The sequence below is a fragment of the Phlebotomus argentipes genome, unplaced genomic scaffold, assembly GCF_947086385.1.
Source record: "Phlebotomus argentipes unplaced genomic scaffold, Phlebotomus argentipes genome assembly scaffold_18, whole genome shotgun sequence".
Lineage (NCBI taxonomy): Eukaryota > Metazoa > Arthropoda > Insecta > Diptera > Psychodidae > Phlebotomus > Phlebotomus argentipes.
The window spans coordinates 6,082,531-6,098,207 of record NW_026776177.1 but is presented as its reverse complement, the minus strand read 5'-3'; the positions used below and the strand labels follow the sequence as shown (position 1 = coordinate 6,098,207).

The window sequence follows — 15,677 nt, the reverse complement described above, 5'->3', positions numbered from 1 at the left end:
TTAGTTACCATCCGACGGGAATGTTGAGTTTGTCAATTGTGTGGTGCAGCCAGTCGATCAGCGGTTTGTAGTACTCCAGCAGAGGCTTGGCTGAGATCTTCCTGGATCCCGTGAGGATTTCCATCACTGTTGTCCAGTGCACAGAAGCTCCCAACGAGAGAGATTTCCTGTGCGGGAAACACGCCAAGGGAGGCACATTAGGCGGGAGTCTTAGGACGAACTTAAGCTTTATTGGAGGAGCTTTTGAGCCATTTTTCAATAAGAATTAGCGATTTTGAATACACTTTCAAATTCTATTGCATTACAATCGACGTTTTAAAAACAATTTCTGAAGATTTCTTAATGTTATTTAGCGTTGAGAATTGAAAAGGACATGATAGGAGTGATTTTGATTGGATTTTAACAGAAATATTGCTTCAAAAGTATCAAAAATTCACGGTAAATTTAAGAATCAGGCTAATTACTCAATAAACTCATTGCCTTGACTTCTCTCAAATGAAATCCTGTAGCGAGTGAAGGGATTTTCTTCGTCAATTCCCTTTGACTCACCTGAGAATCCTTCCTGCTCTCTTTGAGCCGTAGATGTCGCAGCGATGCAGCGGCATTGGTAGCGGTTCGTCGGGACGCACGCGGTCAAAGACGGTCTCTTGGCAGAGTCCCTTGAAGATCTGCATCTGGATGATGCTGGCGAGGAAGTAGCGCACGTACGGCGTGTTGTCGGCCACGTGAAACTTCGCTCCGGCGTCGAACATCTTGCGTCTGTCGGCGCGTCCTGGCGCTTGGATGCCTTGGTGAAGTTCGCTGAGGGCCCAGAAGTAATCATTGGCGTCCTCGAAGTCCACGTCGCCGCGGAAGAGGCTCCAGCGGAACACGTCGACGATGTACTCGAAGGGAATCTGCGGGATTTTGGCCAGAGCGACGCGCAGCAGGATGGAAATGTCGTAGATGTTGTGAATCTGGGACTCTCTTGGAGGATTGCGGGAGTTATTGAAGGCCTCCAAGTGTCTGAAGGACATGGAGTTGTTGTTGGGCAGGAGAAACTCATCGGGCAGCAGAGACATTCTGTTGAGATGCTGCGGCGTCATGACGCCGTTGAAGAGAGCGTCGCCGACGGCTTCCTGGAATGCCGAATTGGTTCCGTCCTGGAAGATTGTCGGCTGATTCCTGTACGCTGAATAGTACGCCAGATGCCCGAATTCGTGGTGAATCACGTACAAATCCTCGAGACTCTTCTCTGAGCACACGATCATCCTGTAATCGTCCGGCATGAACATATTGGCCGCCGTTCCGTGGCATCGCGTCGTGTTGTTCTTCTCGAACTGCGAGTAGCGCCAGAACTTGTGCGTCATCTTCCGGAGGCCGAGGGACGTGAAGAAGTCCTCAGCGTGAGCCACCATGTCGAGTGCCGTCCAGTTCGTCGCCCGGATATTTGCCTCCAGATCCAGCTTCACGTCAGGCATCAGCAGTTTGTGCAGAGACGCCCAGTTCTGTGACCACATGTTGCCCAGGATGTGCGCCGGGATCTTTCCGTGCTGGCTGAAGCCCTGGATCCGGTACTCTTGCCGCAGGAAGTGCCTCACCACGGCGTGCAAGAGACTGTAGAAGGGCTTCACGTCTTCCCAGAGGTGCCACATGACCTCCTCCAGGTTGTCCACCTCCAACTCCTCGCGCCACACTTCGCCCATGTCGCGATAGCCGCCTTTCCTGGCGCCGCGGTTCATGAGCGCCACCGCCGAGGGATAGATGTTGCCAATGGAGACTCCCACCGCCATGCGCCACGCCTCCCACGCCCAGTGATAGATAATCTCCGGACGCGTCGGCTGACACCCGAGAACGCTGAAGTCGCCCGTCATCACTCTCTCGAGATCCGGTTCCCCTGAGAGAACAGAAGAGCACTTATCGATTCGCCAATTCACCGCCACTCAACTTACCGTCGAAGCAGGCGAAGCGCGTGTCCGGAGGGATGATGGCGAAGTAGTCGGACGCCTTGGCGACTGCCTCTCCCTCTATAAAGTCCCTCAGATTCAGCCAGAAGAAGCCCCCGTCCGCGGGCGCACGCACGAAGGTGAAATCCCAGAGCGAATCTGCCCTCAAACACGCGTTCACGTCCTTCGGCAGGCAGATCTGCGTGTCCGTGTACGTGTCCTGCATGTCCGCAATCACCCTGGATAGCACTTGCGTCTCATCCGGCGAGAATCTGGGGCCGCGGCACAGCAGATTCACCGCTCGGCGCATTTTTGGCTCCGTCGACGACGCCAGCAAAACCAGAGCTTCGTCGCACTTTTCCTCCTGCCACTTTGTTCGGATGCCGTTCAGCAGAACTCCCTCCTCGCCAAGGCTCTCGGAGGGATTAACGCTGCAGGAGAGGAAATCAATCACACTCTCGAACCTCTCGAAGCCTCAAGAGCTCCCAAGGCGGAAGAGAATCCGCTCAGGAGATTTTAATTAAGAGTTTGGAAGGTGAAAAAGTTTGGGAAGAAATTCCATGAAACGCTTTGAGGAATTCGAGGTCTTTAAGGATATCAAATTCAGGTGGGAAAGTTTTAAAGAGTATTCGTCGAACACCTTTTACGCAGTTGAGATTTTAATGGTCAATTTAGAGAAAAAGGGACTTGCATTTCTCAATTTGAGTTTTTATCCTTGAATTTCTTTAATTTATAAGATTTTGAAATATTTAAGTAATCAATAAACCAACTAAAGCGAATAAAAAGCAGTATCATTGCAGAGAATCTGGGCATATTAAAGAAACATTAAAGCTAGATTTTCACACCGATTTCATGTTATTGCATTACATTTTCCCTTTCCTCACAAAATATGAGCTCAGTTGAATCTTTGCTTAAGAACACAGGTTAAATTCAAAGCTGAAAATGATTTTTTTTATATCTCGAACAAAAAATTGAATTGTTTGAATTGAAAATTTATATCTTAAGAATATCATTAGAATTCATAAGTCTTGAATTAATGACGATTTTCAACAAGGGCGAAAAAGGATGAATAATAGCGAAAAAACAAGAAAAAATAATTTTTAAGCATCTTAAAAATGTTTTACATAGCTTAAATGTTCAAACAATTTATCTAAGAGACACTTAAGGATTTACTTTTGGAAATGATAAGGAAAGATTTCATGCAAAATAGTGTCTTTTGCGCCATATGGAGAATCATCTAAATTTTTCTAAATTTGCCTCTTACATCTTTATATAACTACAATCGCTACAATCCAAAAACAGTTTATAATAATTAAAAAGAAACTCCAAATTTCCGTTAAGATTCGCAAGAACCATTAATTAAACGCTTCCTTCCTTCTTCTTCTCAGGGAATTCTTTGAAGCTTCAGCAGCGAAAGGCTGATGAGGAACTCGAGTCTCATCTTACCTCAGCTCCCAAGCGATGATCGATGTGTGCTTGTTGAGGGACTTCAGCTCGGCGTCCATGAGGCGAAACCACCGCCTCGCATCCTCCTCTTGGACATCGCTGAAGTGCTGGGAGGAATTTCCACTCACGGCACTCTTCACGGCGCACAGCACGAGACAGAATCCCGCGAGAAGCGTCATGCCCGCCATTCGGGCTTCCGCGCTTCGTTCCAAAAATCACTGGAATCGCATTCCATGCATCGCGCGGTTTTATACTGGCCGCCGGGAGAGCACCGAGACGCTTGCGCATCCGATCTGCTCCTGCTCGATGCTGACGAGGAGGTGGAAAAGCCGCCAAAGAGATTGCAAATTAAATTGGTGAGTGGCCACAATTTGTCCATCATCACTTTTATTGCTGCTCACAGATGGACTTCGTTTGCCCAGCGAGAGTAATTCGTCCGAATTACGCGCAAAACGTGTTAATTGCCGAGGATAAATTCACACTTCCTCTCGCTTCTTGGCGGGATTTCTTGAGCTTCAATCAAGTTTCCTCAATTAGAATGCAGAAATGCATGAAATTAAGCCCCAAAGATTACACAAATCCCTGGCTTTTTGATCTCCACACGTGAAGAGCCACGAATTTCTAATCACATTTACTTCCAATCTCCGGAAAGTGCGTGTGTGGTGAGAATATTGCCTCCAATTTTCCTCCCGCCTCGCACATTTCACTTGGCAAACAAATGGAAAACACACACCTAAAAGGTTGATGATTTGATGGGGAGATGAAAAAAGAATTGCAGAGGAAGATTATCCCTCTTTCATCCTCTGTGAGCTTCTCCACAACAAGCGACATTTCCAGCAGAGTCACATGCAAATCCCACGAGGGCGAGGCAGCAACCATGAAAAAGGGACATAATTAATGTGAATTTATTTCTGTAACTCAAATCCACTCGCCACCATCTCAATTAATATCAATTTTTTCCCTATTTCACTCTCCCGTAGGCGAAGGATTTCCTCGACTTTCGCTCAATGAAAATCGCCCTCTTCTTCTCTCGCACTTGGCTCGCAACCGCTGATATTGCGTTTTCCACGTCACTTGAAGGTAAATTGATAAAAATGGAACAATCTGTCTCTGCATTGATTTTCCCTTCATTTCACAGCGAAGAAAATTATATGCATAGACTTTTCTGTTGGCAGTAAACATTTCATGGAAAAGAGAATTCTCTTCGCAGAAATGCTGCACGAAATCAACTTGTTGTTGTCTCTGGACAATGAAAATTTTCTAGGAATCAAGTAGAAAGAGAGATTTTCAATAATTGAATGGTGCAAAACACTTTACTCAATTCATTCAACTTTGATTCTGTGTATTTAACATTTTTCCATATACGATCCTTTCTAGGATCTTTCCAATCAGTGAAGTAATTTCACAGAGTATGTAAGTCTTCAACGTCTTCAATTTGCATACCTCAGTAAATATCCTTCAGTGCGTTGATTCCTTATAGAATATCTTAACGTGTGCCTTCAGATTTGACTTAGTACTAAAGGTTCTTTTGCAGATTCCGCACTCAAAAGACTTGGAAAGTTTGTGAACCATCAATTCACGGAGAAATTTAGCGGACATGTTTAAACTAGTTTAGCTGAAAAAGAATCACTTTGCTTTACAAAGTTAATTTTGAGTCAAGCAACGCTCATTTAGGCAAAACTTCTATTAAATTCCACAATAGACCTATTAATAAAACTCTTGATTACAATCTCAGTGCTTTATTTGAATTCAATTGAAGCGTGAAATCGTGATCGCTCTGACAACTAAATCAATTAGACGAATTAATGCAATTCAGTTTCTAGGAAAATAGCGCAGATACTCAAGCAATAAACAATGGCCATCCGAAGTCCTTTTCTGCATCACAGCTGTAAGTGTTGCGTCAGGAATTAATTAGGGACAGCGCGTTCTTCTTTCTGGGACACCTTTTCTGTCGACAAGGCTTATCAGAAAATTGATAAAAGTGACAAATTTTCCGCCCGACTTCCATTGGCATGTGTGCAGAGCAACGTCGGTGTGAAATTAATTCATATTCTATTATATCGAGGAACGACTCAATGATGTGGGAGGTTCGTCTTAAAGGGGTTGTATATTTGAATAAATCTGCTCGAGGTGAAAATTCTCGCGATTTTCCTTGAATATAATATCATGTGGCGACACAATTCTCACTAATTTTCTCCCATGCTTATCTTGTTTCTCAAGTTCTGCACAGTGCTTTTCTGCCTCTCAATATCGTCCAAAGTCACGAGAATTTCATCGATAATCTCACGCAGTTTCGCCAAATTTTCCTCATCGTTGCCTAGGAATTCGCTGCAGGGACTTTCGAGATCTTCGGCTGTGTCCGGAGGTTCTTCTTTGTCGACGGGCGGCTCGGAGAGCGCCTTTCGTGCCTTGTTGGGCGCGCGAAGGGCACAAGGACAATCTGACGGCGCCTCTGAGAGTGCTGCTGAGGTCGCCGGACGCTCAAGGTCCGTGTGAATGCACTTCAGAAGACGCTTGAGTTTCCTGGAAGCCTCCACCTCCCGTTCGCCGCTCAGAGTGTCTCCGCGGTGGTGCCGAGTTTCCCAACCCAGCGTCTTGCCATGCTTCGTCCTTGATTTTCCACTTGAAGTGTCCCAAATGTTGGGGAGTCGCCGAGCTCTCTTTTCATGCTTCGGAAGATATTTAGCCGATGAGATCACGAGCAAAAGTGCAATCCTGGCGAGAAAATAAACTCTTTCAGCCAATGATGAGCAGAAATCTGGAAAAATTTACTCACAAAAATAAAATTCGCATATTTTATCACCCTTTTCACGACGAAATGGAGCAAATGAAACAAACAGGGCACAATTTCCCAGATAGATTCGATTTTAATTGCAAATCTTCACACAAAACATGCAGAAAGTGTAAGAAATGATTCCCTCAATGTGAATGTTACGCAAGAAGGGAATGCAATTGAGATGTAAATTAATTGCAGCAATTGCCGTGAGGCAATGCGTGCAATTATAGGTCACATTGCTGAGCTACGAAGAAGTGGAACTAAAATTAATCCCTTATTGAAGAAGGGTTTCACAGCATTTTCAGGCGAATTGGAATTATACAATCACTGCATGGGCGATGTTATTCAACTTGCTGCTCAATGAGGTCTTCTGGTGATTGACATTTCCTTTCTGGTTTATCATCCACTGCGAATTGACGGCCTCTTCGCCTGAACGCTAAAATCACTAGAATGGAAGAAGAACGAATTCCACAAAACCACACAAAACACAAAAAATGATTGTGAATCTAGATTATACTCTTCCGCTTGATTAGCTGTCTCTTCCACGAAGTACTCCTCCACAACTCTCAGGATGATCTGCAGCCACAGAGGTTTCATTGTTGCACTGAGAATGATTTTCCTTTTTACTTGGACAATTTCTCTCTGTTGAGGACATCTTCTGGCTCGTTTCTCGCCCCTTTTATATTGGCGGGATTTTGCAATCGCGCCCATTCGTTCAATTTTCGTTCAGCGCTGAATTGAATTCAGCGCGCTCGAAGTGGTGAATTTTTAGCCGTCACTCCTCGCAGTGAAAATATTTTCGCAGAAAAACTCGTGTTTTCCGTTCTAATCAACCACAGAAGCATGCTAATCAGCACGCTGGCTAATCCCTGCACTGCTGTGGGCAGAAATTTGCCGGCGTTGTGGCGTGGCATTGGTGGAATCCGCACAGCCAGGCGACATAACCTCATCGCGTTGAGGTGCTTCTGCACTGCCCCGGAGAAGGAGGACGAGAATGTCTACGTGGGCCCCCTGACCAAAAAAATGAAGGCCGTGAAGGTGTTCTCTCTGACCACAAGTATCACCGGACTCATAGCGCAGCCGATGATTATTGAGCAAGCCAGTAAAATCGGCGGCACTGCGCTGGTAGTCTTCATGAGCGGCTTCGTGGGCTTCTTCACGTTCGTCACCCCCTTCTTGCTGCACTGGATCACAAAGAACTACGTCTCGGCGATGAAGTTCAATGCCAGCACTCAAGAGTACACGGCAACAACAATTTCGTTCTTTCTCACGCCAACTTACGTAAGTTCGCAAGGCATGCAGAAATTGATAGGGAAATCATATGGAAATGCCATTTGCTTTGCAGACCAAATTCCGGATATCCGACGTGAAGGTGCCGGATGTGCCTGGAATGTTTACGACTTTCCTCGTGGGGAAGAAAGGATTCTTCGTGGACGCAAAGGAATTTCCTGACACAAATCACTTCATCAAGATCATGGGATACGACAAACCCATCGATTTCAAGCTGGAGCTGATTGAGGATCCAAAAGGTGATGAAACAAGCAAGAAGAATGAGAAAACTCTGTGAGATTTTCCCACACCAATAAATTAGTCATTAGCGATTTGAATGTATTTCGCGCGCCACGGCTAACTTCACACCAGCGCTGAATTTGCGGGCGGCGGAAAAACTCCCCACAAGACGTCAGCTGGAAGTGGGGAGAGTGGATGAGAAGTATATAAACAGGAGCCATTCACGGCTGCTCCACTATTTTCAGTGTTTCTGTGCTCGAAGTGAGCTCCTCGTGCGGCTTGTTTCATTTGCAATTACATCTTTGTACTCCCCTCTTGTGTTTGGAGTGTTCTCCGCAATTCTTTCTCTCGTAACGCCAGAGAACTCGACATAAAAAATGTCAGCTCGCAACCCAGCCGAAGATCAACTCAACCTCCACAAGAAGAGCCTGAAGGTGAGTCCGCTTTTCCCGATTATCGCGCAGTTTCCCAACCAGTATCCAAGTGGAGACACCTCCGTTTCTCGACGCTTCCGAAAGCGCTTCACGCACACCAAGCAAAGTCTGACCAAGAGGCAGAAAATCGACCTCTTGCCTCTTTTGCCTGTGTGGTTAAATTAATTTTGTAAAAGTGTTGCACTGAAGAAAAAGCCGGTTGTTTGTGGAATATTTGTCGGTGTGTGCGGGATGGAAAAGGGGGGAGCTGAAGCGCGGGGAGTGAAGCACCTTTCCACGATTACTTGCAACTTTTCCTCCTCGCCGTGTGTGTCGAGTGCAAAAGCTATATTTTGCTCTATAATGAGCTTTTTATCAAAAAAAATTTTTATGTTCCAAATAGCGGTCAAAATAAGGGAAAACAACGTTACGTAATGCGCTTTGTGAAGATCACAAGAACACAGCTATGAAATTCATAGGAAGATGAGGCAAATACACTCCCAAAACAGCCCGAAAAGCGCAATTCTCTTCAGAATAATGAGTGATTCCATTGGATTGCGGTTTCCTTATCGCTCTCTAGAGTTTTTTTTGCGGTCGTTTCCAACAGTGGATTTCAGTGGAAACACAATATAATAATCTCCTGGATGATCTTGTTATCATAGTCGGATCGTGGAAGCACGTAAAGTCCTCCAATGGATTAAAAATCTCACGAGAGGGTAATTTATGGCCTTGCGCGATAAAAGATGCCTAATAATTTCGCTATAATGACGCAAGATTGCAAAATGGAACATGACGAAGGAATTAGAATAGTTATTTGAATAATGCTGCTTTATCAAGCAACTCTTCTTCAGGGTGCGTGAACATTGACAAAGGATGCAATTAATATCCCGAAAAGTAGGTTACAAACAAGCGCGAAGAAATGAATGGTTGCTCATTAGGAAAGGTTGTTCAATAAACAGCAATTCTAAGGGAAATCTACAGAGGCGAAGAAACCATTGAATTGGACTAATAATTAACTGAATTTTTATTCATAACTCATTCTTTCAGGGTTTATGATTGACTAAGCAAGAACTCTAGAACTTTTACACAACTGTTATTTAATCCTGGTTTGAGTGGGGTTTTAGTTAAAGTGTTGATTTTGTCAGCATTCATTGTATTTTAGTCATTTGTTTCAGATCAGAGATGTTAATTGAAAAATTCACATTTTATCAACTTTATAATTGTATAAACAGCTTTTAAAAGGCTAAAACTTGCTCTTAATTTACGATTTTCTAAAATCAAAATGAAGTTCTATCGTCAAAAACAAACATCTCTTAAAATTAAAAGCAATTGTCTTGCATCTCGAATCGGATCTTGAGTTTCTGCCACGTAATTTCACACACTGTAACAAAGCTCGTCGAGTTGAATCGATATAATATACTTAATCTTTTTTTCAAATGTGTGAATCGAGTGGCATTTAAAATGTCTTCATCATTGCTTTCTCACTTTCCCATAAAGCGTTCAATTGTGCCTGAAATTTGGGTAACATCTTGAGTGAAGCCATGATCTCGTGATCTGTGAGTGTCTTTTTGTGGATGATTGAGAGCTTCCCAATTTTCTTCACAACTTCTTTCCTCCACTTTTTATCGGCGGGTCTCTTTTGCAACTCCTTCCACCACATCGGAGGCCGGTTAACCGGTTTGCCCGCAGTGAACGGGTGTGGACGCCACGATCACAGACCAAGAAACACTGTCTCAACATCGCGCGGCTCACATTGGAAGCTCTGCGTGTATTGAGAAATTGAGGAGCATTTGAATTTGTCGCTCCGGCGAGAGATTCATGAATGATTGAAAGCTATGGCAAATGTTTGAGGTTTTACGAAGTACAGTTTCTCTCTAGGTTTCGGGGAGATCTGAAAAACTGATGATCTTTCACTGTCCTTGGCGTGAAGAATTGAAGTGTGTGTATTTTTTGACACAGTTCTTGCATTTCGATTAGATAATTCCGACTCTTGTTCAACACATTCGCACCCATAATCTTCACGCTGCGTTATCGCGAGCTAATGTGGAAAAAGCCGAGAAATTACCAAAGCTCTGTGAAGAAGAAGGAGGAATAAAAAACATTTAATAGGATCTGAAAGAGTAAAAAGTTATCTCTTTCATGATGGATTATTCCTCGTCGTTTTTCACTTTCTTGACTTTGGCTTTATTTTGTCGAAAAATTTGAAATTCCAATTGTACATTTTGTGTCACAAGGAGTTTTGCAACATTCTCGTGAATGTTGTGAATGAACTCTTGAGGTTTTTGTGGTTGAGACGTTATGCACTTTTGTAAAGGTCTGCGAGAAAGTTTGTCGTGCATTTCCACAGAACATGTATTAAGTCAGTAAGGTTTAGGCCACATCTCAGCGTTACAAAATGCCACCATAAAGTCAATAACAGCCGCTTTATCTTGTTTATGAGTTCCATGGCTAAAACCATGACTGATAACGAGAATTTTCACATTTCTCTGTGCTTTAAACGCATACACACAATGTAAATCAGTGAAATCTTCAAAATTCTACTACCAAAATTCTCTGTCACTCAATTTTGAGAAGCTCAATGGCGTAGGATTTATTCACAATTTCGAAAGCATTAGTTTCTTTTTGAAATTGGAAAGGAAATTTCTTGATAGCATGCTGCGTACGTGATCGTGTGTTATCTTATCTGGAAATTCATTGTTTCATACACTTAAAGAGAGCTTTTTCATAAGCATCGCAGTATAATTTTTATGTAATTACGATACGTGAGGTAAAGTCAAGAAAAGACACCCAAAGAGAGAGAGACTTTATACACTTCTTAGAGACGAATGAGACGAAGAAGGAAATGTAAGAAGAAAGTGCATTTTCCCACCACTTCTTCAAACTCTTTCTCCTCTTCTTCTTCTTTTTGTGTAATGAAATCTCCTCAGCATTGGAGTAAAAGTTCAATAAACTCTCGCCCAACATCGTGTGATTTGAGAGAAGTGATTTAACCGAAATTTCACGTCTTTCTCATAGAGAGATTCTTGACATGACCTTAATGGTGCGCAAATAGAATTTTTTGCATAGTTTTTACTCTTTGTGTTGGTGAATGAACTACTTTTCTAAGCTAATTTATTACGTGATTGAGTTATCATGAAATCGAAATTACCGCGTTCACGCTCACTTTGAATATTTACGCGCTATTACATTAATTTTCACTCAATGATTATAATAAATGCACACATTTGCTTCCTTTACAAGTTGAACTGAAGTTTTGAAAGTTTGAATTTATTAGCATGAGTTCAATGTAAGGTTTGAATTAAGTGAATTATTTGATGTAATTAGAACGATGAGAAGATAATGTTATGCATAATAAACTTATATTTTGACTGTCTTTCTTCATATTGACATTCTTATGACTCGTCAATTGAATGTGGAACATTTCCAATGTTTCTTTTTCTATGAAAAAACTGCTTCCGTTTGCGGTAGATTTTCTACATCAGATAAATTCTCGAACATCAAATCGAATTATTCTTAAGTGCTTTTATAAAGTCAGCAAAGAAAATCTCACAATTAATCACTGTGGCATGATTAATTTACTCTTTTAATGTACTTTATAAGCAATAAAAAGACTTTAGTGATTGCATTGCTAATTATCTTTTACACCTATCTGAAGAAAAGAACATAATTTTAATGTAATCTCCTTCCTATTTGCTTCACTGCAAATTCGTGTGTTTAATTGTTGGCACAATTAAGAGGAGATTTCTAAGAAGAGGGATCCATTCGTGTCTTATCAGTGAGATGATTCCTATCACAGAAAAAAAACTCACTTGACTATGTGAAAAAGAGTGAAAAGTTGCAATTATTTCACTGCTCTTCAACTTACCCTAAAAATGACCATCACGATGAATTATAAACAAGAAAAACTGACATGTGAATGAAAATAAACATTGCACACGATCGCGATCATAAGATAATAATTGTTGTTTTCTTGTTAATGCAATTAAAGAAGGGAAAAGATCTTTCTCTCTATCTTTGGCTTTCTGCGTGTGGAAGAAGAATGGCATAATTTGATGTCATGGACACATTTTGTGTTGTTTATTCCTCATAATTGTGTGATGCTGCGTGAGAGGAAATTTGGGGTAAATTTCTTGTTAAAAATTGAAACACGTGGAGAATTTAATAACAGGAAAACGTGATGTTTTTCGAAAGGGGTTCATTAAAAATGGAAATTGATAGAATTTTGGGCAAAAACCACATAAATATTGTTGTTTTTTGTGGTTGTTTTTCTTCGAATGACCCTTGAAGATAATAAATTCTTGTTCAGAAGATCAGTTTCAGATCGAAATCTCATTTCTGAAGCTCTTGACGTTGAAGAATGTGAAAAATGTTTTAATATGTGGAAATTGTGATGATAAAAAAGTACACAAATCCTGTATTAGAGTCTATTTTAGTGTGAGATAATTCTGCAGCGCAGCTTTGTGTGTATTTTTTTTGCTCTCAAATGATCTGCTTGAGAATCAACTCAAGGACAGATTCGCTGGTGGAAAGTAAATAACTCTTCGTGGCGTTTGAAATTGAATTTCAGACAAGACTTTGTTTTGCATTTTGTTCCAGAACACAGTTGAATTATCACATTGCTTGACGGAATAATCTTTTCCTCATTCGATGGCGATCTTCACGCATTGTCGCCTGAAAAATATATGCAATTAGAAGGCAATTTTGTCACGCAGTGTTTCGCAATTTGCCTCTTATATTGGATTCTAAAGAGCATTCATGAGGCCAAAGTGGCTTTCAAAAGTCACATTCGCTGAAGGCGTTCTTAGACATGTGTTTGTTGGGTATGAAGAATAACAATTTAACTGTTTGGAGAGAAGAATATATTAGAAATTAGAGTGTGATTCTCGATTGTGTGTGAAATTTGGCTCCTTTCCTTGTGTTGACTGTATATAAAAGTGACTTTTTTGCCGCGGTTTTGAGCCCGCCACGAGTGTCAGGGTCATTTTTCTAGCTTTCTGACCATTGCTTTTTACACACAAACACCAGAAATGTTGTGGATAAGAAGTGTAAAAATACGTTCTTGACCAATTTCAACTGATAAATATGATTTGATTGTGTTCTATTGCTTTCATCCGTAATTTATGATTATGTTCAGTGCACATAATGAATTCTCTTACCATCATGTCTCGGATTGGTAAAGTTCAAAGACCTAAATATTTCTTGGTCAAGCAGCGGACAATTACGAAAGAAGCAGTTATGAAACATTTCATGAGCCTTCATACGAAATGTGTGTGATTGTATGCAGTTTTTCTTTGACCGACGGTGTCAATTTGCGATGGATTTTTATGTAATTCACTTATATTCAAGGTTAAATTCGCGAAATTTCTCAGATGATAAGGTGGTATTTGATAAGATTTGAATTTCAAGTGAAGCTTTTCAGTGAGATTTATAGCCAAATGCGTGCTTTTAGAGCTGCGAAGAAAGTGAAAAAAGTTCCAACGTGCGATTTTCGATGATCTTTGACTTCTGCACACATTTGAAGATCACACAATTGCCGCTAAAAGTCGGTAAAGTCGAGACTTTGCAAAGGTTTTAAAATGATGGGCTTCAGACTTTCACTGGATAAAGTGATCAAGATATTTCTACTATAGATTTCTTCCTGTGTATTGAAATTGAAGCATTAAAAGAAGCAAAACTGTGAATTGATCCTCGAAAACATCTCAGAAACTCACCATTTCTTTGCTCTTTCCGTCTTCCAGGGCGCTCAGTCTGTGGTGACGACGAAACATGGAGCGCCGATCGGCCTGCGCACCGCCACGCAGACGGTGGGCCCGAACGGGCCGGTGCTGCTGCAGGACCACCAGTTCCTGGACGAGATGTCGGCCTTTGATCGCGAGCGCATCCCGGAGCGCGTGGTGCATGCGAAGGGCGCCGGAGCTTTCGGCTTCTTCGAGGTGACTCACGACGAGATCCAGAAGTACTGCGCCGCGAAGGTGTTTGACACGGTGGGCAAGAAGACACCCATCGCCATCCGCTTCTCCACGGTGGGCGGCGAGAGTGGATCGGCTGACTCGGCGCGTGACCCGCGCGGCTTCGCCATGAAGTTCTACACGGAGGATGGCATCTGGGATTTGGTGGGCAACAACACGCCCATCTTCTTCATTCGCGACCCCATGCTCTTCCCCAGCTTCATTCACACGCAGAAGAGGAATCCCGCGACGCATCTGAAGGACCCCGACATGTTCTGGGACTTCATCTCGCTCCGTCCGGAGACCACGCACCAGACGGCCTTCCTGTTCTCCGATCGCGGCATTCCCGATGGCTATCGCCACATGAACGGCTACGGATCGCACACATTCAAGACCATCAATGCCAAGGGCGAGGCTTTCTACGTGAAGTTCCACTCGAAGACGGATCAGGGTATCAAGAATCTGCCCGTGGAGCGCGCCACCGAGCTGGCCTCCAGTGATCCCGACTACTCCATCAGGGATCTGTACAATGCCATCGCCAAGGGCAACTTCCCCAGCTGGACGTTCTACATCCAGGTGATGACGTTCGAGCAGGCGGAGAAGTTCAAGTACAACCCCTTCGACCTGACCAAGATCTGGCCGCAGGGTCAGTTCCCGCTCATCAAGGTGGGCAAATTCACGCTGGATCGCAATCCCAACAACTACTTCGCTGAGGTGGAGCAGATCGCCTTCTCGCCGTCGCACTTCGTGCCCGGCATCGAGGCGTCGCCCGACAAGATGCTGCAGGGACGTCTGTTCGCCTACTCGGACACTCATCGCCACCGTCTGGGCGCCAACTTCCTCCAGCTGCCGGTCAACTGTCCGTACCGTGTGTCGCCTAAGACGTACCAGCGCGACGGGCCGATGTGCTTCACGGACAACCAGGGCGGCGCCCCCAACTACCATCCCAACTCCTTCGGCGGCCCCGAGGACTGCCCACGCGTGCTGAAGCTCAATCCGCCGTACAAGCTGAGCGGTGATGTGGCGCGCTACGACAATAGCGAGACCGAGGACAACTTCAGTCAGGTGACGGACTTCTACAGGCGAGTGCTGGACGCTCCGGCACGCGAGCGCCTCGCGCAGAACATCGCTGGCCACCTGAAGGACGCCAGTCCCTTCATCCAGGAGCGCGCCGTGAAGAACTTCGCCCAGGTGGACACGTCGCTGGGCCAGAAGCTCACCGAGCTGCTCAACATGTACGAGCGCAAGAAGTGCGCCAATCTCTAAGCGCCCAGAGATTGACTTCGGTTGCGGTGTTTTTCGTTTATTTTTCTATATATTCCCTTCACAGTTATTGCATGATTTTGGGGAAATTCTTCTTTCCAATATGTACGATTTTGTAAGGATCAATCAATGAGATAAATAAAGTTCATTCCGGAATTTTAGACGTGAGTATTTCCTTTCGCCTGCGATACTCGTCGAGTGTGATTCTCTTCTTGAGCTCACGCGGCTGATGATCGCTCTTGTCATCACTGGACGGAATGGAGGCTTGGCAGGAGTTCTGTCGCAGCCACTCTTTCACTTTCTGGCTGTTTTCTTCGTGCTGCTCCACCTTGGACACTGATGGATTCGTGGAATTGGCAGATGAGGCGTCCAAGAAGTCGCCAATCGGACTGTATTC

The 15,677-nt window shown here is 43.6% G+C and overlaps 3 protein-coding genes across 3 annotated transcripts; 2 read left to right on the top strand and 1 right to left on the bottom strand.

Moving 5' to 3' along the window:
- Positions 1 to 3: 3 nt before the first annotated feature.
- On the bottom strand, positions 4 to 3,559 carry LOC132259060 (angiotensin-converting enzyme-like). Its single transcript, XM_059756604.1, has 4 exons — positions 3,372 to 3,559; positions 1,932 to 2,356; positions 550 to 1,876; positions 4 to 167 (listed from the first exon to the last, which is right to left on the bottom strand). The coding sequence occupies exons 1-4, from the start codon at positions 3,557 to 3,559 to the stop codon at positions 5 to 7; spliced, it is 2,103 nt and encodes a 700-aa protein (XP_059612587.1). The 3' UTR covers position 4.
- A 3,334-nt stretch (positions 3,560 to 6,893) lies between these two features.
- LOC132259248 (transmembrane protein 70 homolog, mitochondrial) lies at positions 6,894 to 7,766 on the top strand. Its single transcript, XM_059756807.1, has 2 exons — positions 6,894 to 7,428; positions 7,493 to 7,766. The coding sequence occupies exons 1-2, from the start codon at positions 6,991 to 6,993 to the stop codon at positions 7,712 to 7,714; spliced, it is 660 nt and encodes a 219-aa protein (XP_059612790.1). The 5' UTR covers positions 6,894 to 6,990; the 3' UTR covers positions 7,715 to 7,766.
- Positions 7,767 to 7,866: 100 nt separating this feature from the next.
- LOC132259242 (catalase) lies at positions 7,867 to 15,441 on the top strand. Its single transcript, XM_059756800.1, has 2 exons — positions 7,867 to 8,090; positions 13,808 to 15,441. Exons 1-2 carry the CDS (start codon positions 8,034 to 8,036, stop codon positions 15,281 to 15,283), a joined length of 1,533 nt encoding a protein of 510 aa, XP_059612783.1. The 5' UTR covers positions 7,867 to 8,033; the 3' UTR covers positions 15,284 to 15,441.
- Positions 15,442 to 15,677: the final 236 nt, after the last annotated feature.